General features: G+C 37.2%; 1 protein-coding gene across 1 annotated transcript in view; it reads right to left on the minus strand.

Moving 5' to 3' along the window:
* The window catches only part of OSBPL11 (oxysterol binding protein like 11), a 98,195-nt gene that overhangs the window by 49,340 nt on the left and 24,525 nt on the right, over positions 1-24,330 (minus strand). Inside the window, exons 2-4 of the mRNA XM_059162949.1 lie at positions 13,802-13,870; positions 2,631-2,806; positions 1,663-1,742 (exon numbers count right to left, since the gene is read on the minus strand). Coding sequence (XP_059018932.1) covers positions 1,663-1,742; positions 2,631-2,806; positions 13,802-13,870 — 325 coding nt within the window. The remainder of the gene's footprint in view (positions 1-1,662; positions 1,743-2,630; positions 2,807-13,801; positions 13,871-24,330) is intronic.

The raw sequence follows: 24,330 nt of genomic DNA on the forward strand, positions 1-24,330 counted from the left end.
TTCTGAAAAACGCTAAAATTTAAAACACTCCAAGTTTAAACATTTGACACATCCAACAGTAAAGTAGTAATTTATTTAGAAAACTGATTATAGGTTTGTGCTGTTGAGAATATTTTTTCACATTTTACAAATACTAGAAAAGTCTAATTTTAGATTTTTAAGTATCATGACTTAAGCAAAAAAATATTCAATAAAATACATTTTCTAATCTCACTGCAGGTATCTTTGGAACAAACTAGTACTTTCTGATCACTTCCAATGACTAAAATCTTGCAGCAAGAGTAAAGCTTTTGTGATTAACTTCCTGAAGACTGGGCAGCAGGCCTAAATCACAAACAACTTTTTAAAATTTACTTATGGGGAAAAAAACACAAGGGGGAAAAAAAAAACGCCTTTTTTAAAAAGTCAAGCTATCACCTAGGTACACCAAGGTACAGAATCCTTCAACTATGCTGCCCAGGTATTAGTTTATAGGGATCTCTAACCTCAGATTTCAAGTATTGAGACCATCCTCTCCACCTTAAAAAATAAAAAATATTCCAAAGAGGATATGCAAATGATCACTAAGCATACTGAAAGATCCTCAACATTATTAGTCATTAGGGAAATGAAATCAAAACCACATATACTAGGATGCCTATTACAATTAAAAAGAAAAGGGCATCAGCAGGTACTGGTGAGGATGTGGCAAAACTGGAACCCTCATACACTGCTGGTAGGAATGTGAAATGGTTCGGTTACTCTGGAAGACAGTTTGGCAGCTCCCAAGAAAGTTAAACAAAGAACCACCAGATGACTCAGTAATTCCACTCCTAAATCTCCACCTCAGTGAAATCATGTGTTCACCCAAAAACCTAGACACAAATGTTATTCATAATAGCCACAAAATGGAAACAACCCAAATGTCCACCAACTGATGAATGGATAAACAACATGTGGTGTATCCATACAACAGAATATCATCTAACCAAAAAAAGGAATAAAATGATATATAAAATGACATGAGTGAACAAAGTATTATGTGTCAATGGAAGACTAAAGAACAAGTAAAACTGGGTATCTAATAAAATTTGCTTTTAACTCTGAAAAAAACTATGAGAAGTGTAAAAAGCCAGACACAAAAAAACCATTCTATGATTCTTTATATAAGAGACCCAGAATGGACAAACTCATAGAAATAGAAAACGGATGGGTGTTTGCCAGGGGCTTGAAAGGCGAGTATGCCAGTGACTGCTCACAGATACGGGTGTTTTGGAGGGTGATGAAAATGTTCTGGAACTCGAGAGTTGTGACTGTTGCACAATCTTCTGAATAGATTAACAACGGAATTGACACTTTACAGTATATGAACAGTCTTGCAATTTAATAATATTAAAAAAATTGGGACGCCTGGGTGGCTCAGTTGGTTAAGCAGCTGCCTTCGGCTCAGGTCATGATCCCAGCGTCCTGGGATCGAGTCCCACATCGGGCTCCTTGCTCCGCAGGGGGCCTGCTTCTCCCTCTGACTCTGCCTGCCTCTCTGTCTGCCTGTGCTCTCTCTCGCTCGCTGTCTCTCTGACAAATAAATAAATAAAATCTTAAAAAAAAAAAAATATGTTAATCCTTTAAAAAAAAAATTATTTTCCCTTTTCATGCTTTAATATCATAAACGAATCCACATACCTTTCCAATAGCTTCAGTGTGATGCTGTGTACATATCTGAAGTCTACTAACCCAATGTTGTCGCTCTTTAGCATCTGTGGCTAATAAAGAGAATCTAAAAGTTACTCACTTTTATATTTATTTTTGAAATTAACTGTGTACAGGATGAGAACAGATAACTAAAAGCCAGGGATTGGCCCTACTCTTCCTAGAGCAAATGTCCCCAGTAGAGGGAGGGAGGAAAAAGGCCAAGCACCAATTCTGTTAAGTAACACAGTAGCTGAATATGGATATTTCAGAACAAGGATATATTACATGCAGCAAGACAGGAAGCTAAGACTTGACAAATCTTAAAGTTTCTCATAAAAAATATGCTCTTACTTACCGACTGAGCCACCCAGGCGTCCCTAAAAATATGCTCTTACTTAAAGAAATAACCTTTATTAAGTATTTAATGTGTACTCCGTATTTTCAGATCTCTTGTAGCATGCTCAGTTAGGATTACCATTATATTTTATGTACATTAATTAAATTAAAAAACACAAATTATATTTACCTAAGCAAAAGTTATACTTTTAAAATGAATGTGAACATTTTAATAAATCCCAGCTATGTGTATTAGTTACTAGAAACTTCAAAGGGGGCATGCAAACCAAATCAAGAAAAGGGGTAAAATACAAATCCATGGCAGACATAAAAAATACCATTTAGACAAGCTATGTTCTTAGATTTTTCAGTAATCAGGGCTTATCTACACAAATATTTTACAGGGGCCAATTGTAAACAGTTGTTCTCTGTACTACTTGAGAAAAGTTATTTATTAAAACAGATTTCATAAACTCATAAGCAATTCTAAGATTTTGAATATCACATGTACATCACTGATGATAGTATTTTCTATTTCCAAAACTCACATGAAAGCAGGGAAACACATCAACTTCTCAAGGAAAGAAGAAAATCACATATTAATTCTCATATCTTGATCGTACCTCTGAGTTTATACTGTTCCCCACTGGCAGCATTCACAGTGAAGGTGTGAGAGTCCTCGTCACTAGGTGATATTACAGCTCCTGCAAGCTGCAAAGTACCTCTGGGTTTTTGATTTCTAGACTGTTCATTCACAAAGTACTCCAATAACCCAGCTTCATTGTTTAAAACAAAAAACCTGTAATGATTCAAAAAAGAAAGTCATAATTTTTAAACATTCCCACTCGCCAAACTAAAGCAAACTAAACATCAATCACCATACTTTGTGGAGTTTTTGCTATTAAAAAAAATAAAATTCATAGGGTGCCTAGGTGGCTCAGTTTGTTAAGCGTCTAACTTTTGATTTTGGCTCAGGTCATGATCTCAGGGTGGTGAGATCTTCTCTCCCTCTTCTTCCACCACTATCCTCTCCCTCTCAAATAAATAAATTTCAAAAGCTTTTCAAGAACTTGGACCCTGATTTGAGGAATCTGAGAGGCAGAGTGGGGGTTAGGGGATAGGGAAGGAAAAATGAAACAAGATGGAATCAGGAGGGAGACAAACCATAAGAGACTCTTAATCTCACAAAACAAACTGAGGGTTTCAGTTTGTTTGGGGACTGAACAAACTGGGGGAGGAGTTGGGGTTAGGAAGAGGGTAGTTGAGTTATGGACACTGGGGAGGGTATGTGCTGTGGTGAGTGCTGTGGAGTATGTAAGCCTGACGATTCACAGACCTGTACCCCTGTACCCCTGGGGCTAATAATACATTATATGTTAATTTTAAAAAAAGAATAAGAACTTGGAAACATGAGGTTGAATTTCCTAGGAGTTGAAAAACTGAATGAATTTAATAAATGACATAAAACCTTCAGCTGAAGGAGAGGCACTTAATGGGATGAGGCATACCACATAATGCAAAAAGGAAACAAAGATAGAATATCCTCTCAGAGGAAGATTTCTCTCCAGAATTCATTAACAGGGAAGGTAAATTGCCCAAAGACAAATGGTACTGAGAGTTTTTATTTAAAATTCACTGGAAACAAATCAAAACATGAACTCTGAGGATAACTAAATAAGAAATAAATCTGATTTAAGATTTAGTCAGTGAAATATACAATGAGAATAATGTCAAGGTAGAAAGGTTTGGTGAATGTATCACTAAATAGGTCACAACTAAAGATTACTTATCCTGTTTAAAAATGTAAAAGCTGCAACTGGAGATGAAGAAACATAAGGAACTTGAAACTAAATGACGAAATACTGATATACTTTGGAAAAGAATTTGATGTTATGATTTGGTTCCAGATTAAATACTTTATTCAGATTCCAATTTAAGTAATTCAGTAGTTTGTTTTTTTTTTAATCTAAAAAGTTTCGATTTAAAAAAATTAATGTTTGAGTTCGGAGCAATTTGGCATTCTATGTTACTGAGTTCTACAACACTAGACCATAAGATAAGAGTTCACGGTCCTAGAAGATACTGTCTTTTTTTTTTTTAAACAGATTTTGTTTTGGGCTTTTTTTTTTTTTTTAAAGATTTTATTTATTTATTTGATAGACAGAGATCACAAGAGAGAGAGAAAGCAGGCTCCCTGCTGAGCAGAGAGCCCAATGTGGGGCTCGATCCCAGTATCCTGGAATCATGACCTGAGCTGAAGGCAGAGGTTTTAACCTATTGAACCACCCAGGTGCTCCTAGAAGATACTGTCTTAAGCAACAGCCAACCATATCATATCAAACTGGGAGAAAATGAAATCAGCCTTTTCTTCAAGGAAAAAAAAAAAAACAAAAAAACCAAGAAAGCAAAATTTGAAAGTGGTTGCCTGAAGAGGGAGATGCAAAAGCAAAGAACTATTGTTGTTCTTGTTCATCTTTAAGCATGCTTCTGACTTTTAAAATTATGTTCATATATTTTAATTTTCAAAATTAGCATTTTTCAGAGATTTTAAACTTTCATTAATTACTAGAAGAGTTATACACCTTTTTCACGTGTTTAATGACCACCCATCGTTCTATTTCATGAACTGCTCATCACATTTTGCCCATTAATAGGGTTATCTTTATTTTCCAAAATATTTGAAGAGATTATTTGAATTAACACAAGATAGTCACTGAAATCATCTTCAGTTTCTAAAACATAAACATAAAACACAAAATGGACATACAAATCTGCTATGGTCTGACTGTGTGCCCTGCAAATTCATTATGTTGAAATCCTAACCCCTAAGGTAACTGTATTAAGAGACAGGGCCTTTGGGAGGTGAGATGATTAGGTCAGACCCTCAGGAATGAGATTAGTGCCTTTATAAGAGAAACCCAAGAGCTCTTCCTTGACCCTTCTGCTATGTTCTCACACAAGAAGTCTATGATAGGAAGAGGACCCTTACCTAACAACACTGGCACCATGCTCTTGAACTTCCAACCTCCAAAACTGTGAGAAATGTTTATTAGCCACCCAGTCTGTAGTATTTTGTTATAGCAGCCCTAATGGACTAAGAAATGAATCTACTACAAAAAATTCGTCAAATAAACAGAAAAACAAACAAAAGGTGGGTTAGTAAGAAAGCAATTTTGTCAAGATACTAAAAACCACTGAGTTGTACACTTTAAGTGGGCAAATTGTATGGACTGTGCATTATATTTCACTAAAGCTGTTAAGAAACAGAACAAACAAACAAAAATGGAAGGAAGGAAGGAATCTCTTTGCACTGTTCTAAATCTGAGTATAATTCATTTCAAACAGACAAAGGAAAATGGTCTCTTCAAAGTAGTCAAAGAAAATTTAGACAAACACTATGTTTAGAAATCTCAAGTTTGGTGTGAACACGTATTTCTTATCCCAAAAGCATTTCCACAAATTTATAATATAGGAGGCAAGCACTTAAATATACAGAAATATGGTGAGGACAGATTGGTGAAGTCATAGAAATAACCAATAACTGAAGAGCATGGTGTCTACAGTTAATAACACTGTATTGCACATTTGAAAATGGCTGAGAGTAGACCTTGAAAGTTCTCATCACAAGAAAAAAATTTTGAAATTACATATGATGACAGATGTTAGCTAGACTTATTGTGGTGATCACTTCATAATCTGTTGTACATTGTACACCTAAAGCTAATATAATGTTAACATGTCAATTATACCTCATTAAAAAAAATGAGCCAATAGCTGATCATCTTTTTTCCCCCCCAAGAATATTTATTTATTTATTTATTTATTTATTTATTTATTTGACAGAGAGAAAGGAAGAGAGGGAAGGCAAGCAGGGGGAGTGGGAGAGGGAGAAGCAGGCTTCCCACTGGGCAGGGAGCCTGATGTGATGATCGATCCCAGGACCCTAGGATCATGACCTGAAGGCAGAGGCTTAACGACTAACTCACCCAAGTGTCCCAATCATCTTTTTAATACCAAGATGAAACCATGGGTCCAATGCAATAAGAGAGCACTTTGGGCTTTCATTATTCATGGATTAATATTCTTTTTTATCCCTTTTATGTAGAGAAATTTTACAAGACATATAGTTTGGAGATAGAAAGACAACCACATAGTGAGGAAACTTAACAAAGCCCTTTTGTTCAGAAGGGTAGTAGACTCTTGATGGAAACATTCTGAGCAAGTTGGCCTAGCCAATAAACAAAGAAAATGTAGAAACGCAGGTTAAATGTTAACAGGGAAACAAGATTCATCATGAACCTTCTTCATATGCAGAAAATTCAGCTAAGTTGTTAAAAGAATTTTGCTATTAAAATTGGCAATTAAAATTGCTATTAAAATTTGCTATTAAAATTGGCAAATAATTTTTTATTTTATGCAATTTCAAAATAACAAAGACTGGGGCGCCTGGGTGGCTCAGTGGGTTAAGCCTCTGCCTTCGGCTCTGGTCATGATCTCAGTGTCCTGGGATTGAGCCCCACATCGCAGCATCGCAGCAGCCATAGGGCTTTCTGCTCAGCGGGGAGCCTGCTTGCCCCTCTCTCTCTGGCTGCTGCTCTGCCTACTTGTGATCTGTTAAATAAATAAATAAAATCTTTAAAAAAAAATAACAAAGACTGTCAATTTGGGGAAATGACTAATCTTTGAAATAATCTACAATTTAAAGTGAAATATCATCAAAATGCAACTTTAATCTAAAAATATTTTGACTTAGAAATCTATCTTAAAATGACAAAAATAAACTTGAGAAGATTTTGGGGAAGAATTTAATGCTCTGTGTCTATATATGCCAGATGGGAAGTAATCTCACCCTCAGGAATTAGAAGTTAAAGTGGCAGGAAGTAGGTTCAGGAGAGGGTCTTGCTCTTCTGTACTTTCCTAGCCTACCACATTCTAGAGCAAGTAGTTATTTATAGAGTATGCCCACAGTGGATTTCTCCAAGCTGCTACAAGTTGACCTTAGTCAAAACAGAAATGGATTGGAAGGAAAGGGTCTTGAATATGCCATAGGTGCAGTGCTTCTGTTAAGCTACACCAGCAGCACATGGACAAGAGTGGCTAGGCATGCCAAAGAAACTGAGCAACTAAGCCTAGGGACGTTAAACATAGTCTTAACCTATCTGTTCACCTTTGATCAGTGTACATGTTTCATGCTGAGGACTCAGTTATCTCTGCTGTACCACAGGACCTCCAGCCCAGCTGACATAAAGTAAAAATGGAAAATGGGAAGGGCTTTTTTTAGGTGGGGCTACAGTTGGGCTCCTGGGTGGCTTAGTCAGTTAAGTGTGCGACTCTTGGTTTTAGGTCAGGTCATGTTCTCAGGGTTGTGGGATCCAGCCCCACCCTGGGCTCTGCACTCCCCAAAGTCAGCTTGAGATCCTCTCCCTCTCCTTCTGCCCCTCCCCCAACTCACACATGTGTGCTCTTTCTCAAATAAATAAAATCTTTAACAAAATAATAAGAAAGTGGGCTTATAGCAAACTGACAAGGTGAGACCTCTCTCTCTGATGGGTTAAGTCTAAAAAGTTCTGTGCTCTCTCAGTAGCAAACATGGAAGAGTTTACAAGCACTGTCTAGAGAGGCTGAAAACTGGTCTCTCTTATATCCGGAGGGATCATGTCTGGAGAGCCAGCACCCCTCCCTATCCCAGAATATTTGCTTGGATCTGCTAACTCGAGACAATCAATGGCCAATGTATCATTTGTTTGTTTGTTTGTTTGTTTAAGATTTTATTTATTTATTTGACAGAGGTCACGAGTAGGCAGAGAGGCAGGCAGAGAGAGAGGGGGAAGCAGGCTTCCCTCCTAGCAGAGAGCCTGATGTGGGGCTCGATCCCAGGACCCTGAGATCATGACCTGAGCCGAAGGCAGAGGCCCAACCCACTGGGCCACACAGGCGCCCCCCAATGTATCTTTTTGGCGGGCTTCCTCATGTAATAATAAATACCTGCCATTTCTTCCCATGGTCTCGAGTTGCTGCTCACCTGAAATGACATCTTGAAATTACACTAAATTTGTACGTTTGTGTATATATTTTTTAAAGATTTTATTTATTTATTTGAGAGAGTGAGAAAGAGAGCATGAAAGCGGAGAGGGTCAGAGGGAGAAGCAGAAATCCCACTGAGCAGGTAGTCCATGCAGGACTTGATGCCCAAGATTCCAGCATCATGACCTGAGCCAAACGCAGGCGCTTAACCAACTGAGCCATCCAGGCACCCGTGTTTATGTATTTTTGGAGCTTTCTTACTCTGTTCCCCTTCTGACAGTTTCTCAGTATTATTCAATATGATATAAACAACAGTTGTTGAATATTGGGGGGGAAAGCTAACCTATCTTCTTTTAAGAAAGAGAACAAAAAATAGTGCTAAAACCAAAGTGAAATTACAATTTTAAAAATTAGTATTCTGGGGGTACCTGCCTGGCTCAGTTGTTAAGGATCTGCCTTCGGCTCAGGTCATGATCCCAGGATCCTAGGATCGAGCCCCACATTGGGCTCCCTGCTCAGCGGGGAGCCTGCTTCCCCCTCTCTCTACTCACCCTGGTTGTATTCCCTCTTTCACAGTCTCTCTGTGTCAAATAAATGAAAAAAATCTTTTTTTTTACATTTTTTAAAAAATTAACTTTCTGGGGGCATCTGAATGGCTTAGTCAGTTAAGTGTCCGACTCTTGGTTTCAGCTTAGGTCAAGATCTCAGGGTCATGAGATCAAGCCCTATGATGGGCTCTGTGCTCAGTGGGGAGTCTGTTTGAGATTCTTTCTCCCTCTCCCTCTGCTCACACTGTTTCTTTAAAATAAATAAAATATTTTAAAAATTAATATTCTGTATGACATTTGAATATATAAGCCTTCAAAAAATTTCAAAAACCTAAAGTGAAAAATACAACATGAAAAGACTCCCTTGACTTGGCTTTTTTTTTTTTTTTTTTTTTTTAATATTAAAGATGGGACCCCTGGAGAACTGCCCTTTTTTAACTTCAATAGGGATTCCCTTCTAAGTCTTCATATTCCTCTCTAAGTCTTCATGCCATATGATCTCTAACTTTCCATGTATCATTCTTATTTAGATTACCTAATGTCACTTCCAACTAAACACAACCCAAACTGCCCTCTCTGTTAAACAATCACCTTTTCATCAGTGCTTCTCCTATTCTTTTAAAGTCTGAAAATCATTCTTTTGTAAATTATGTCTCATTTTCAAGTTGTTTAAGGTCGGAAAGCAAATTCAGCTCCCATTATTTTATTGTGGCCAAAAGCAGAAGCATCCAAATGACATGTGAACTAGAAGCAGCATGATAATAATATAAAACCATAGACTCTGGAGTCAAAACTGTTTAGGTTCAAATTCCAGCATTATCATTTTTAAAAAAATTTAAAACCAACAGTGAGATACCACATCACACCTATTAGGAAGGTTATTATTAAAAAACAAACAAACAAAAAACAGAAAATAACAAGTGTTGGTAAGGATGTGGAAATAATTGGAACACTTGTGAACTGCTGGTAAGAATGTAAAATTAGTAGCCACGATGGAAAATGATATGGAATTCCCCAAAAAATTAGACACAGAATTACCATATGATCCAGTAATTCCACTTCTGGGTATATACACAAAAGACATGAAAGTTGAGAATTGAACAAGTATTTGTATCGCAATATTCACAGCAGAATTAGCAGCTAAAAGGTGGAAGCATCCCAAGCATCCACTGACAGATGAACAGATAAAGAAAATGTGGTACACACATGCAATAGAATACCAAAATCTTAAACAAACAAACAAAAAAGAGTATTAGTCAGCCTGAGAAAGGAAGGAAACTCTGACACACGCTACAACATGGATGAACCTTAAAGACAGGATGCTCAGTAAAATAAGCCAGGCACAAAAGAACAAATACTGTATGATTTCACTTACAGGAGGTACCAAGAATAGTCTAAGCATAGACACAGAAAGCAGAATACTGGCTGCCAAGGGCTTTGGAGAAGGAGAAATGGGAGTTATTATTTAATGGTAACGTTGAGAAGATGCAAAAAGTACTGTGGAAAGATAGTGTTGATGGCTGCACAGCAATGTATGCATTTAATGTCACTAAACTGAACACTTATACGTGGTTAAATGATAAATTTGTGTATATTTTGCCACAATAAAAGAAAATGAAAGTTTAATCCCCCTGTACCACAACTACCAATTTCTACCCTGGCTTTGCTCCTTACTGCCTGCCTTTGTGACCTTGGACTGGTTATTTAAACTCTTCAAGGTCCCAGAGAAGTTTGAGAATCCTGCACAAAATGGACCCCTAAACAGAAATTTGTTTGCTGACTCCAAACCAACCTAAAAGCTTAATCACTACAAGTATTTTTAAAAGCCCAACGCAGGTAAACAAGTACCTATAAACCTAGTATATAAGTAACTTTTGTCTATTGTCAACACTTTGATAAAATGTTGGGGAAACTGGACAGTTACACATGAAAGAATGAAACTAGATCACTTTCTTCACCATACACAAAAATAAACTCAAAATGGATTAAATGCTTAACTCTAAGACCCGTAACCATAAAACTCCTAGAAAAAAAACATAAGCAGTAAGCTCTCTGACACTGATCTTAGCAATATTATTTTGGATGTCTCTTCAGGCAAGGAGAAAAAAAGCAAAAATAAACAACTGGGACTAGAACAAACAAAAAAGCTTTTGCATAGCAAAAGAAGCCATCAATAAAATGAAAGAGCAACCTACTAAATGGGAGGAGATATTTGCAAATGATATATCCAATAAGGGGTCCAATACCAAAATCTTATCCATCTAAAATATATCAAGAATTCATAAAATCCAATATAAACAAAACGAAACAAAACAACCAACCCACTTAAAATGTGAGCAGACAACCTGAATAGAAATTTCTCTGAAAAAGACATATAGGGGCGCCTGGGTAGCACAGTCAAGGTTAAGCGTCTGCCTTCAGCTTAGGTCATAATCCCAGCCAGGGTCCTAGGATGGAGCCCCACATCAGGCTCCCTGCTCAGCAGGAAGCCTGCTTCTTTCTCCTTCTCCCACTCCTCCTGTTTGCATTCCCTCTCTTGCTCTCTCATTCTCTGTCAAATAAATAAATATAATCTAAAAAAAATAATAATAATAAAAAATAATAATAAAATAATAATAAATAATAAATTGAAAAGACATACAGAGGACGACTGGGTGGCTCAGTTGCTTAAGCCATCTGCCTTCAGCTCAGGTGATGATCCCAGGGTTCTGGGACAGAGTCCTGCATCGGGCTCCTGTCTGCTTCTCCTTCTCGCTCTGCCCCTTGCCACCACTTGTGCGCTCTCTCTCTCTCGCTAGTTCTCAAAAAAAATAAACTTTTTTTTTTTTTTTAAGACATATAGATGGCCAACAGGCACACGAAAAGATCCTAGTACTACCAATCATTAGGGAAATGCACATCAAAACCACAATGAAGTAACACCTCACAGCTATCAGAATCGCTAGGATCAAAATGACAAGAAATAACACATGTTGGCAAACATGTGGAGAAAAGGGAACACTTCTGCACTACGGGGGGGGGGATGCAAACTGTTTTTACAGCCACAATGAAAACAAGTATGGAGGTTACTTAAAAATCCAAAATAGGAAAACATAACTGAAGGTATCACAACTCCAGACTTCAAGTTATATTAAAACTACAGTAACCACAACAGTATGGTACTGGCACAAAAACGCACCCACAGGATCAATGGAATGGAATAGAAAACCCAGAAATCAACCCACAATTATATGGTCAATTAATCTTCAATGAAGGAGGAAAGAATATACATACAATGGAAAAAGTCTCTTCAACCAATGGTGTTGGGAAGACTGGAGAGCTATATGCAAAAGAATGAAACTGGACCACTTTCTTATACTACCTACAAAAATAAATTCAAAATGGATTAAAGACTTAAATGTGAGACTTGAAACCACAGAATCCTACAAGAAAGCACAAAATTTCTTTGACATCAGTCACAGCAACATTTTTCTAGATGTCTCCTGAGGCAAAGGAAATAAAAGCAACAACAAACCACTGGGACTACATCAAAATGAAAACCTTCTGCAGAGCCAAGGAAACACTCAACAAAACTAAAAGCAACCTACTGAATGCGAGAAGATATTTACAAATGACATATCCAATAAAGGGTTGGTATCCAAAATATATAAAGAACTGATAGAAAAATTGTTGGCGAGGATGTGGAACAAAAGGCACGCTCTTGCACTGTTGGTTGGAATGCAAACTGGTACAGTCACTGTGGGAAACAGCATGGAGTTTCCTCAGAAAATTAAAAATAGAACTACCCTGTGATCCAGTAACCGCACCACTGGGCTTTTACCCCCTAAATACAAAAACAACAATGCAAAAGGATACATGCACCCCTATGTTTATTGCAGCATTATTTACAATAGCCAAATTATGGCAGCAGCCCAAGTGTCTATCAACAGATGAATGGATAAAGAAGATGTGGTGTACACACACACACACACACACACACAGGAATATTACAGTCATCAATAAGAATGAAATCTTGCCATTAGCAAAAACATGGATGGAACTAGAGAGTATAATGCTAAATGAAATAAGTCGGTCAGAGAAAGACAAATACCATATGATTTCATTCAAACAAAACAAAACAAAAGAGAGAGAGAGAGAGAGAGAGACTGATTCTTAACTACAGAGAACAAACTGATAGTTACCAGAGGGGAGGTGGGTATGGGGGTGGGTAAAATAGAAAAAAAAAAAATTTTAAATTAAATAAAATTAGAAAAAAAAAAAAAAAGAACTACCATATGATCCAACAATTCCACTTCTAGGTATTTAACTGAAAAAAAAATGAAAACACTACATCAGAAAGACATATCACTCTATGGTCATTAGAGCATTTACGATAGCCAAGATATGGAAGCAACCTAAATGTCATCTTTTTTTTTCCAAGTTTTAAAAATATTTATCTAAAGTCTACTTAATCAACATACACAGTGTATTATCAGTTTCAGAGGTAGTTAAATGTCTTTGACGGATGAATGGAGAAAGAGGATGTGGTGTAAATATAGAAACACACACACACACACAAATGGTATACTATAAAAAAGAAAGAAATCTTGCCATTGATGACTTCCTGGATGAACTTAGAGGGTATTATGTTAGCTGAAATAAGTCAGACAGAAAAACAAATAATGAATGACTTCATTTATGTGTGGAATCTAAAAAACAAAACCAACAAAACAGAAAGATTTATTGATACAGAAAACAAACTGGTCATTGTCAGAGGAGAGAAGGGATGGGAGAATAAACAATATAGGTAAAGAGGATTAAAAGGTACAATCTTCCAGTTATATAAAATAAGACAAAAGGATACAATGTCTGGCATAGGGAATACAATCAATAATACTAAAGTAATTTGGTATGGTGACAGATGGCAACTAGACTTACTGAAGTGATATACATAAATATTAAGTCACTATGTTGTATACCCGAAACTAATACAATACTGCATGTCAATTATTCTTCGATTAAAGAAAATATTAACTTCTGAGGCATTTGGAGGGTGCCATCTGGACAGATGTCCACTCCTCTCAGCCTCTGCAAAGGAGAACTTATCAGACTTTAAATAACTGTCAATCCTTCTCTAAAAGGTTTCCCATCCATGTCTGTACAGAAGTAATTTCAGAATATAAAATTATCAGCCCCATTTCTGGTCTCTTAGGAGAGGGATGTGATACAGAATAATCACTTACCTGTACTGCCACCCAGTGACAAGGTTGGTGTACTTCATTAAGTAGCCATATACATTTTCCATGTGATCACTGTTTCAAAAGATCAGAATGCATCGAAGTCAATAAAAATTAGAAATATCAGGAAGGTAACTGAACAGCTTTAAAAACAGCTATAGATATATATGTTTTACGAATGCCTCAAACTTTCTTCAGAAGATTTACAGCCTCAAACTTTCTTCAGAAGATTTACAGCTCAACGAAGAGGTATTTAATCAACCAAATTTGATATCCATAGGTCTTTATTTTACTAGATTTCTTCAAAACAAATATAATCCCCCATAAATTATTATATATTATTTCAAATATGAAATCATTATATAAATAAAAAATTATATAAATATAAAACAAATATACTATAAATATAATTATAAATAAAAATATTTTATAACAATTCCCTACTAAAGAAATAAAATGGTTTTATGGTTGTAGAAAGCCAAAAAAGGTCTCTAAATTGAATAGTGGCTCCTCACTCTGGTAGGACACATAAGAGGCCAATCTGTTGTCTCTGATTCCTTGGGCTTCCAAAACAATCAGACTGTGACACCTCACTCCCACTCCATTTCAGACAGGTATGAGGCAAAATATTCTCTGTGAGTTTTGCCAATGGAAAGATTTTAATAAAGGCTTATTACAATTGAGTTTGTTTACTTCCTGCCCCATTTTTCACTTATTACACATATATTCTGCTATAGTGGTTCTTAAAAATGCAATATCTCATTGATATTTCTTTTCCAACATTTTAAGGTCCCTTATACTTATGAAAAGTAAAGGAGACCTACATTGAAATATCTTGTTGATACATTCATTTTTTTATTTCATGGCTTACATTGGAATTCCTTTAAAACTCACCTAAAGTTTTAATTTAACACTATAAAATACAATGGATATTCATTATTAATTTTCTTTACTATCCCTAATCACAGAGATACATGGTAAAATTTCAGCTAACCAGCATAACAGAAACTGGAAGTGTGAGCCAACTGGCAACCTTTAAAACGTGGATACATTAAAGGCAAAAACCAAGGAAGAGTTAGCTGACACAACTAACAGAACAAAGTTCAAAACAGATTTAAATTGATCCCAATGACAAATAAAAAGGGCTGAAGATAAAGACTCTCTCAAGAAAATGAAATGACCAAATATAACATTCTAGTGCTACTACTGGGAAGTGAGTAGGGGGATGCCTCAAGAATAAACTCAATGTAGAGTGTCTTTCTAATCTCATTTCTTCAAAGGGTTTGAAAATAAAGATCAAATCTACAAATAAAGAATTGAGCCCACGACTATGCTTTTTTTCTGATATTTTTCTTCTATTCTAAGGCTAGCAAGCAATACTGTCTATTAAGTGAAACTCATCAAGTCCTTTGGGTTTCATAAGGTCACTAAATCTCAAGAAGACAAAGGTTGTCTACTTCTAAAATGCCAACCCAAAGTTCTGTTACATGGTAGGTCATGTTAAAACTGACAGTATCAGCTGAATTCTCATTTTAATACTTACTAGAGCCCATATCTAGAAGAAAGGGTTCTCTGGAAACCCAAGCTCTTGGGTTTTTGCTAGAGTTCCTCTAGCTGCAGCCCAGGTCACAGTAAAGCTTTTCTTTCAGTTCCACTGGTACTTAAAAAAGCATGAAGATATTTATCTCGCCTGGCTCCCTCATCTTTCCCAAGCTTCAGTCTTAAACAACTCTTTGGGGTCACAGGAATCCCAATGTTCATGGATTTTGCCCAAAAATAACTTCCCAGAGTTCTTCCTCTGTTCTTCTTTAGGGAAGCTCAGCTTCCCTCAACTGTATTTGCCTTCAAAACTTATTTCTTCGCTTATATGTGGACTCTAAAAAAAAATAATTAACTTTTAAAATAATTTTTTAATTTTTAAGTTATCTCTACACAAAATATGGGGCTTGAACTCACAACTCTGAGATCAAGAGTGGTATGCTCTATTGCCTGAGTGAGCCAGGCACCCCAAAAATAATTTTTAAAAAAGAACTCATAAATACAGAGAACAGACTGATGGTTGCCAGGGATGGAATAATAAGTAACATGGATGAAAGTGGTCAAAAGATACAAGCTTCCAGTTATGAAATAATTAAGTCTTGGGGATGTAATATCTAGCACATTGAGTATATTAAAAATACTACATTGCATATTTGAAAGATGCTAAGTGAGATCTTAAAGGTTCTCATCATAAGAAAAAAAAAGTATAATATATGGTGAGAGATGTTTACTAGACACTGTGGTCATCATTTCACAATGTATACAAATCAATATGGACCAAATTAAGCTGTGTACCAGAAACTAATATAATGTTGTATGTCAATTATAAATTAGGAAAAAGCTTATTTGTTCATTCTAACCTATATTTTCATAACCTGAATATTTATTTATTTATTTATACATATGATGCATCCATCCACAAAGACTAAGGTGCCACATAACCTATTTAAATATTTCTTCAAAGTATCAAAATAGTCCATAATTCACCATTTTTAGTTTTCCAAGCCCTTATAATCTAGTTTCTCTATACTAAGCCTTCATAACTATATTATGACTATTAGTACAGAATAAAAACATTACAATTCAATTATAGTTCAATTGCTCTGGTTCTAACACAATTATATTCTTTAAATGCATATGTGAACTGTGGAAAGAATCTTTCTGAAAACCTCAATATATATTTATAACTGAAAAAAAAACAAGTAAAAATTTCATTTCTAAGTAACTGAAGAGAATGCCTCATCTCCATAACTTTTGTCCAGTCTCTCTTATTACTAAAGCTAATTCTCATCTTGGTCACATTTTAAGTTATTTATATCAATCATTAATAGCTACCAATGAATTTTTAATGATACAATTCCAGTAGAATCATTCCCAAAATAAAATCAAAGTATATCCTTGTACTTCCCAGTAATGTTTTATGTTCAATTTTTAAATGTTAGTATTTTGTCCATGCTTGTATCCAAAGAGTTAACTTTCTCACAAAAGCGACAAGGGCAATATTGATATGGCTATGATACTCAAATGTGCAATTAAGTATAACATGCAGGCCTGCTTTCACTTCATGAAATAGACATCTGAGGCTACAAAGAGTCAACTTAAGAACATCCTGTGCTTCAAAACAGCTGGACGCACTGTTGCTTCTCATCCTTCCGAGCCGCGCAAGCAGCAGATATGGAACAACTGCGCCATCTGGTGGTCAGTATAAAGAGTTTTGTGAGTGAACACCTTTTGTTCACTTTTCCCTTTCTCCTCTTCTCTCCTTGTAACAGCCTCATGTAGTACCACTAACCCTTATGCTCTGCTCCCATTTAAAATGTGTGAATTTTGAAGAGGTAATACGGCTGCAGAGTAGGGTGACCCTAAGCTTACCCCTTTCCCTGAACACAGCTGGATAAATATAAAATCACTATGAATACCCAAGAAATCGACTGGAAGTCTTATAGAACAAAGCTGCACATCTACAAACCAGAAAAACAAGTGAAATGTAGGAGCTGCAGTCAGTATGAGAAAAGAGCTATGGGCACTGCCCAGGGGAGGGCGCCCTGACAGTGGAGGGAGCATCCAGAAAGGAGGAAGAAAGAAAGCACAAGACAAGAAAGAAAAAAGAAAAAAAAAAAAGTGAAAACAATATGCAGGGGACTGCACAAGAAAACTATTTCCCAAAATCATGGATGGGGAGAAAGGACAGGGTTACAATACTGCCAGTTTTCTACACAGTAAAGTGCAGATTTCGAAGTTTCTGAAGTCTGAGACCTTGCCAGGTTTGCACCTGGGGAACTAAGCAGTTCTCCAATGGAAGCATAGCTGAGCCCCAGCACCAGGCAGCCTAAGGATCCTCAGGGTCACACAGGGAGAAGTGGTGCCCCTGCTTAGAGTGCATTTGGTAGAGGTGACACGGCCTCTCTGTGGGCAAAGGGCCTTGCAGGAGCCATGAAACTGTCCCACTCACCAGTACAGGAACAAAAACTCCAAGTGAGGGATTCAAACCCTGGCATGAGCTGTGTGTTGTGATCTACCACAAACTCCAAACTGCTGAAACATAGCGCAGCTGTCTCCCGCAACAAGCTGCCACTGGCCACAAGGCAGGGCGACCCTCCCCCAGAGGTCTCTGAAGTGTGAAATTTTGAAACATACCTATACTTCAGATAAAACACAGGCGTGCTCACAGTTTGACAGGACAGCTAGGGCACAGGCAGGGTGAAGGCAGGGATGTGACAGAAACCAGTAACACTCACAGGGTCAATGTTTGGGCATCTGTGAAGGCTTACTGAAGAGGAGTGGCACACATTTCCCCGCTCTGGAGAGAACAGGTCAAAGCCAGCTTAATCCACCTCAGGGAGCTGAACAGCGCCACCAAGTGGAGAACCGAGCCACTACATCAAGCCCCACTCCTCTCTGCAGGAGCATCCCCACTAGGGCAGTTCCACTGAGAATCGGAGCGGCAAGGCCCCTCCACCAGAAGACCAGTACAAACCCCCTCACACACCAAATCTACTGATCACAGAGTGCTGCAAAGCTTTACTGCTAACGAAAACAGGATCCAGCATCCTTTGGGTTTTATTTATTTTACTTTTTGTTTTATTTTTTGGATACAAAAAGCAATTTTTAATGTTTTAATTTTACTATTTTATTATTTCTTAATTTTTACTTTTTTCTTTCTACCATCTTATTTTCTTTCATTCTTTTAAAAAAGATTTTATTTATTTATTTGACAGACAGAGATCACAAGTAGGCAGAGAGGCAGGCAGGGAGAGAGTAGGAAGCAGGCTCCCCGCTGAGCAGAATGCCCAGATGCTAGGCGCAATCCCGGATCCTGGGATCATGACCTCAGCTGAAGGCAAAGGCTTTAATCTACTGAGCCACCCAGGCACCCCATCTACCATTTTTCTTTTTTTTCCATTTTTCTTTTTTTAAAAGACGTATTTATTTGTGCTCCCTTCAGCAGCATATATACTAAGGATGACATGCAAATTCGTGAAGCATTCCATATTTTACACAGTTTCCCAGTGAACTGCTGCTCTTCGTGGAGTAATTCCAAGGAACGGTATCAAAGTACAAGAATAACGAAATTGTGACATTTCACTAGAAAAACATTCCTGTAGCACACTCTATGGCCTGTGAACGAAGTTGAACTGCACCTAGAAATTTATGTGTTGTTTCTACATATCTCAGAAATGAGAAAATGTCAACTTGTGATTCCTTATAGAATTTAAAAAAAGAATTAAGATGTATTTGAGAGAGAAAGAGAGAGCATGAGCAGGGAAAGGGAAGAGGGGGAGGGAAAGAGAGAATCCTCAAGCAGACTCCATGCTGAGAACAGAGCCCAGTGCAGGGCTCCATCCCAGGACCCTGAGATCATGACCTGAGCCGAAACCAAGAGTTGGCCATTCAGGGCGCCTGGGTGGCTCAGTGGGTTAAGCCCCTGCTTTCAGCTCAGGTCATGATCTCAAGGTCCTGGGACCAAGCCCCGCGTTGGGCTCTCTGCTCAGCGGGAAGCGTGCTTCCCCCTCTCTCTCTGCCTGCCTCTCTGCCTACTTGGGATCTGTCAAATAAATACATTAAATCTTTCAAAAAAAAAAAAGAGTTGGCCATTCAACCGACTCAGGCACCCCTATCTTTTGTCAATCAAGCTTTTCGTAACAAGTAGACCAAAACATACCTAGGCTCTAGCTTCCTTTATGTATTTTTTCCTTTTTCCTCGATTTTTAAATTTTAATTTTGTTTTATTTTCCTCTCTCCAAAATGACAAGACGGAGGAATAAACCTCAAAAGAAAGAACAGGAAGAACTGATGATCGGAGATTTAATCAATTTAGATCTAAGTAAGATGTCTGAACTAGAATTTAAAGCAATTATATAAATACTAGCTGGGCTTGAAAAAATCATAGAAGACACTAGAGAATCCCTTACTCCAGAAGTAAAAGAACTAAAATCTGGTTAGGCCAAAATTTAAAATACTGTAACTGAGATGCATGGAGGCTACAAAAATGAGGATGGACGAAGCAGAGGAGCAAATCAGTGATATAGAAGATAAAATTATGGAAAATAATGACGCTGAAAAGAAGAGGGAAAAGAAAGGTAATGGACCACAGAGGTAGACTTAGGGATCTCGGTGACTTATGAAAATGTAAAAACATTTGTACCCCTGGAGTTTCAGAAGATGAAGAGAGAAAAAAAGGGGTGGAAGGTATATTTCAACGAATTACAGTTGAAAATTTCTCTAACCTGGGGAAGGACACAAGCATCAAAACCCAAGAAACAGAGAGAATGCCCATTAAATTCAACAAAAGCTGACCATCACAAAGGTATATCATAGTCAAATTCACAAAATACACTGACAAGGAAAGAATCCTGAAAGCAGCAAGGGATAAAAAAGTCCTTAACCTAAAAGGAAAGACAGGTAAGGTTTGCAGCGTATCTTCACAGAAATGTGACAGGCCAGAAGTAGTGGCAGGAAATATTCAACAGGCTAAATGGGAAAAGCATGCAGCCAAGAATTCTTTATCCAACAGGGCTGTCATTCAGAATAGAAGGGATAGGGACAAGGACTTTCCCAGACAAAAACTAAAGGAGCTCATTACCACTAAACTGGCCATTCAAGAAATATTAAGGGGGATTCTTTGAGTGGGGAGGAAAGGGACCAAAAGTGACATCACCAGAAACACCAACTCTACAGGTAATACAATGACACTAAATGTGTATCTTTCGATAATTACTCTCAATGTAAATGGACTAAGTGCTCCAACCGAAAGACATAGGGGTTATCAGAATGGATTTTTTAAAAAGATCCATCTATACGCTGCCAATAAGAGACCAATTTTAAACCTAAAGATACCTTCAGACTGAAAGGTAGAAGGGCATCTCGTGGGGCTCAGTCGGTTAAAGGTCTGCCTTTGGCTCAGGTCAAAGCTCCTTGCCAGGCTCCCTGCTCAGTGGGGGGTCTGCTTCTCCCTTTCCTTTTGCCCCCACCCTACCCTGGTCATGTGCTCTCTCTCTGCTCTCTGTATCAAATAAGTAAATAAAATCTTTAAAAAAAAAAAAAAAAAAAAGGAAGAAAGTGAGGGGATGGAGAACCATCTATCATGCTAATGTACATCAAAAGAAAGCTGGTGTAGCCATACTTAATATCAGACAAACTAGATTTGATTTTATTTTTTCTATAGCTTTTTTTTTTTTAAATTTTATTTATTTATAACAGAGAGAGATAGTGAGAGAGGGAACACAAGCACAGGGGAGCTGAAGAGGAAGAAGCAGTTTCCCCACTGAGCAGAATGCCCGATACGGGGCTCAATCCCAGGGATCATGACCTGAGCTGAAGGCAGATGCCCCACAACCGAGCCACGCATGTGCCTGAAAAACTAGATTTTAAATAAGAGACTGTAACAAGAGATGAAGAAGGTCATTATATCATAATTAAGGGGTCTATCATTCAAGATCTAAAAATTGTAAATATTTATGCCCCCAACATGGGAGTACCCAAATATATAAATTAATAATGAAGAAACTCATTGTGGGGCACCTGAGTGGCTCAGTGAGTTAAGCCTCTGCCTTCAGCTCAGGTCATGATTTCAGGGTCCTGGGACTGAGCCCCACATCAAGCTCTCTGCTCAGCGGGGAGCCTGCTTCTCTGTCAAATAAATAAATAAAATCTTTTAAAAATTTTTTTTAAAAATAAAGAAACTACTTGATAACAATACAATAATGTAAGGGACTTTAACAGCACCCCCCCCAAAGCAATGGATAGAGCATCTAAGCAGAAAATCAACAAGGAAACAATGACTTTGAATGACATACTATGGACTAGATGGACTTAACAGATATATTCAGAACTTTTCATCCTAAAGCAGCAGGATATATAATATTCTTTTCGAGTGCACATGGAACATTCTCCAGAAGAGATAACATACTGGGTCACAAATCAGCCTTCAAAAGCACAAAAAGATCGAGATCATACCATGCGTATTTCCAGACCAAAACACTATGAAACTTGAAATCAACAACAAGAAAAAATTGAAAAGAATTCAAATACATGGAAATTAAAGAACACCTTACTAGGGATCCCTGGGTGGCTCAGTTGGTTAAGCATCTGCCTTCAGCTCAGGTCATGAGCCCTGGGTCCTGGGATTGAGTACTACATCAGGCTCCTTGCTCAGCAGGGAGCCTGCTTCTCCTTTTGCCTGATACTCCCCCACTTGCGCTCTCTCTCTCTCTGACAAATAAACAAAAAATAAACAACAAAAAAAGAACATCCTACTAAAGAAAGACTGGGTTAACCACTAAATCAAAGAAATTTTTAAAAATACATGGAAGCAAAAATGAAAATGAAAACATAGCAGTCCAAAACCCTTGGGAGGCAGCAAAGGCAGTCTTAAGAAGGAATTATATTGCAATACAGGCCTACCTCAAGAAGCAAGAAAAGTCTCAAATACACCTTACCTTACACCTAACAGAGCTAGAAAGAGAACAGCAAATACTACCTAAAGACAGCAGAAGAGAAATACAGATTAGAGCAAAATAAATGATAAAGAAACAAAACAACAACAAAAACAGTAGAACAGACCAAAAAAACCAAATTGTTGGTTCCTCGAAAGAATTAATAAAATTGATAAGCCCCTAGCCAGACTTATCAAACAGAAAAGAGAAAGGACCCAAATAGATAAAATCACAAAGGAAAGAAGAGAGAGATCACCAGCAACACCACAGAAATACAATTATAAGAGAATACTACAAAACACTATATGACAATAAACTGGGCTATCTAGAAAAAATGGACAAATTACCAAAACTGAAACAGGAATAGAAAAATTTGAACAGACCCATAACCAGCAAAGAAATTGAATCAGTTATCAAAAATCTCCCAACAAACAAAAGTCCTGGGCCAGATGGCTTCCCGGGGGAATCTTTTTTTTTTTTTTTTTTAATTTGCCAGAGAGCAAGAGCACAAGAAGGATCAGCAGAGGGAGAGGGAGAAGCAGACTCCCTGCTGAGCAGGGAGCCCAGTGCTGGGCTGGATCCCAAGACCCGAAGATCATGACCTGAGTCGAACATGTTTAACCATCTGAACCACCCAGGCACCGCCCCCCCATTAGGAATTCTAACAGATATTTAAAGAAGAGTTAATTAATACCTACTCCTCTCAAACTGCTCCAAAAAACAGAAATGGAAGGAAAACTTTCAAACTCATTCTACAAAGTCAGCATTACCTTCATTATAAAACCAAAGACCTCACTAGAAAGGAAAGTATAGGCCTGATGAATATGGATGCAAAAATTCTCAATAAAATACTAGCAAATCAAATTCAACAGTTATGTTAAAGAATTATTCACCACAATCAAGTGGGATTTATTCTAGGACTGTAGGGGTGGTTCAATATTTGCAAATCAATCAATGTGATACACCACATTAATAAAAGAAAGGATAAGAACCATATGATGCTGACAATAGATAAAAAGCATAAATAGTATGCATCTTTGATAAAAACCCTCAACAAAGTAGAGACAGATTAACACATCTCAACATCAAAAAAGGCCATATACAAAAGTCCCAAAGCTAATATCATCCCCAGGGAAAAACCGAGAGCTTTTCCTCTGTGGTCAGGTACAAGATAAGGGTGTGCACTCTCAATATTACTATTAAACAGTACTGGTAGCCTTAGCTTCAGCCATCAGGCAACAAAAATATATAAAAGGCATCAAAAAAAAAAAAAAAAAAGAATCCAAATCAGCAGGGAAGAAGTCAAACTTCCATTATTTGCAGATGACATGATACTCTCTGTAGAAAACCCAGAAGACTCCACCAAAAAATTGCTAGAACTAATACATGAATTCAGCAAAGTTGCAGGATATAAAATCAATGTGCAGAATTCAATAAAAAAGCAGCAGAAAAAGAAATTGAGGAATCGATCCCATTTGCGATTGCACCAAAAACAGTAAGATACCTACGAATAAACATAACCAAAGAAGTAAAAAGATCTGTTCTCCGAAAACTACAGAACGCTTATGAAAGAAACTGAAGAGGAAATAAAGAAATGGAAAAGCATTCCATTGGAAGATTGGATTGGAAGAACATTGTTAAAATGTCTATACTACCCAAAGCAAGCTACATATTTAATGTCATCCCTATCAAGATGCCATAAGCATTTTTCACAAAACTAGAACAAATAATCCTAAAATTTCTATGGAACCATAAAAGACCCCAAATAGTCAAAGCAATTTTGAAAAACAAAACAAAATTGGAGGCATCATGATTCCAGATTTCAAGCTACATTACAAAGCTGTAGTCATTAAGACAGTATGGTACAGGCACAAAAACAGACTCAAAGATCAACGGAACAGAATAGAGAACCCAGAAATGGACCTAAACTACATGGTCAACTAATCTTTGACAAAGCAGGAAAAAATATCCAATGGAAAAAAGACAGTCTCTTCAATAAATGTTAAGAAAACTGGACAGTGACATGCAGAAGAATGAAACTGGACCACTTTCTTAAACCAT

This window comes from Mustela lutreola, chromosome 2, assembly GCF_030435805.1.
Source record: "Mustela lutreola isolate mMusLut2 chromosome 2, mMusLut2.pri, whole genome shotgun sequence".
Taxonomy (NCBI): Eukaryota; Metazoa; Chordata; class Mammalia; order Carnivora; family Mustelidae; genus Mustela; species Mustela lutreola.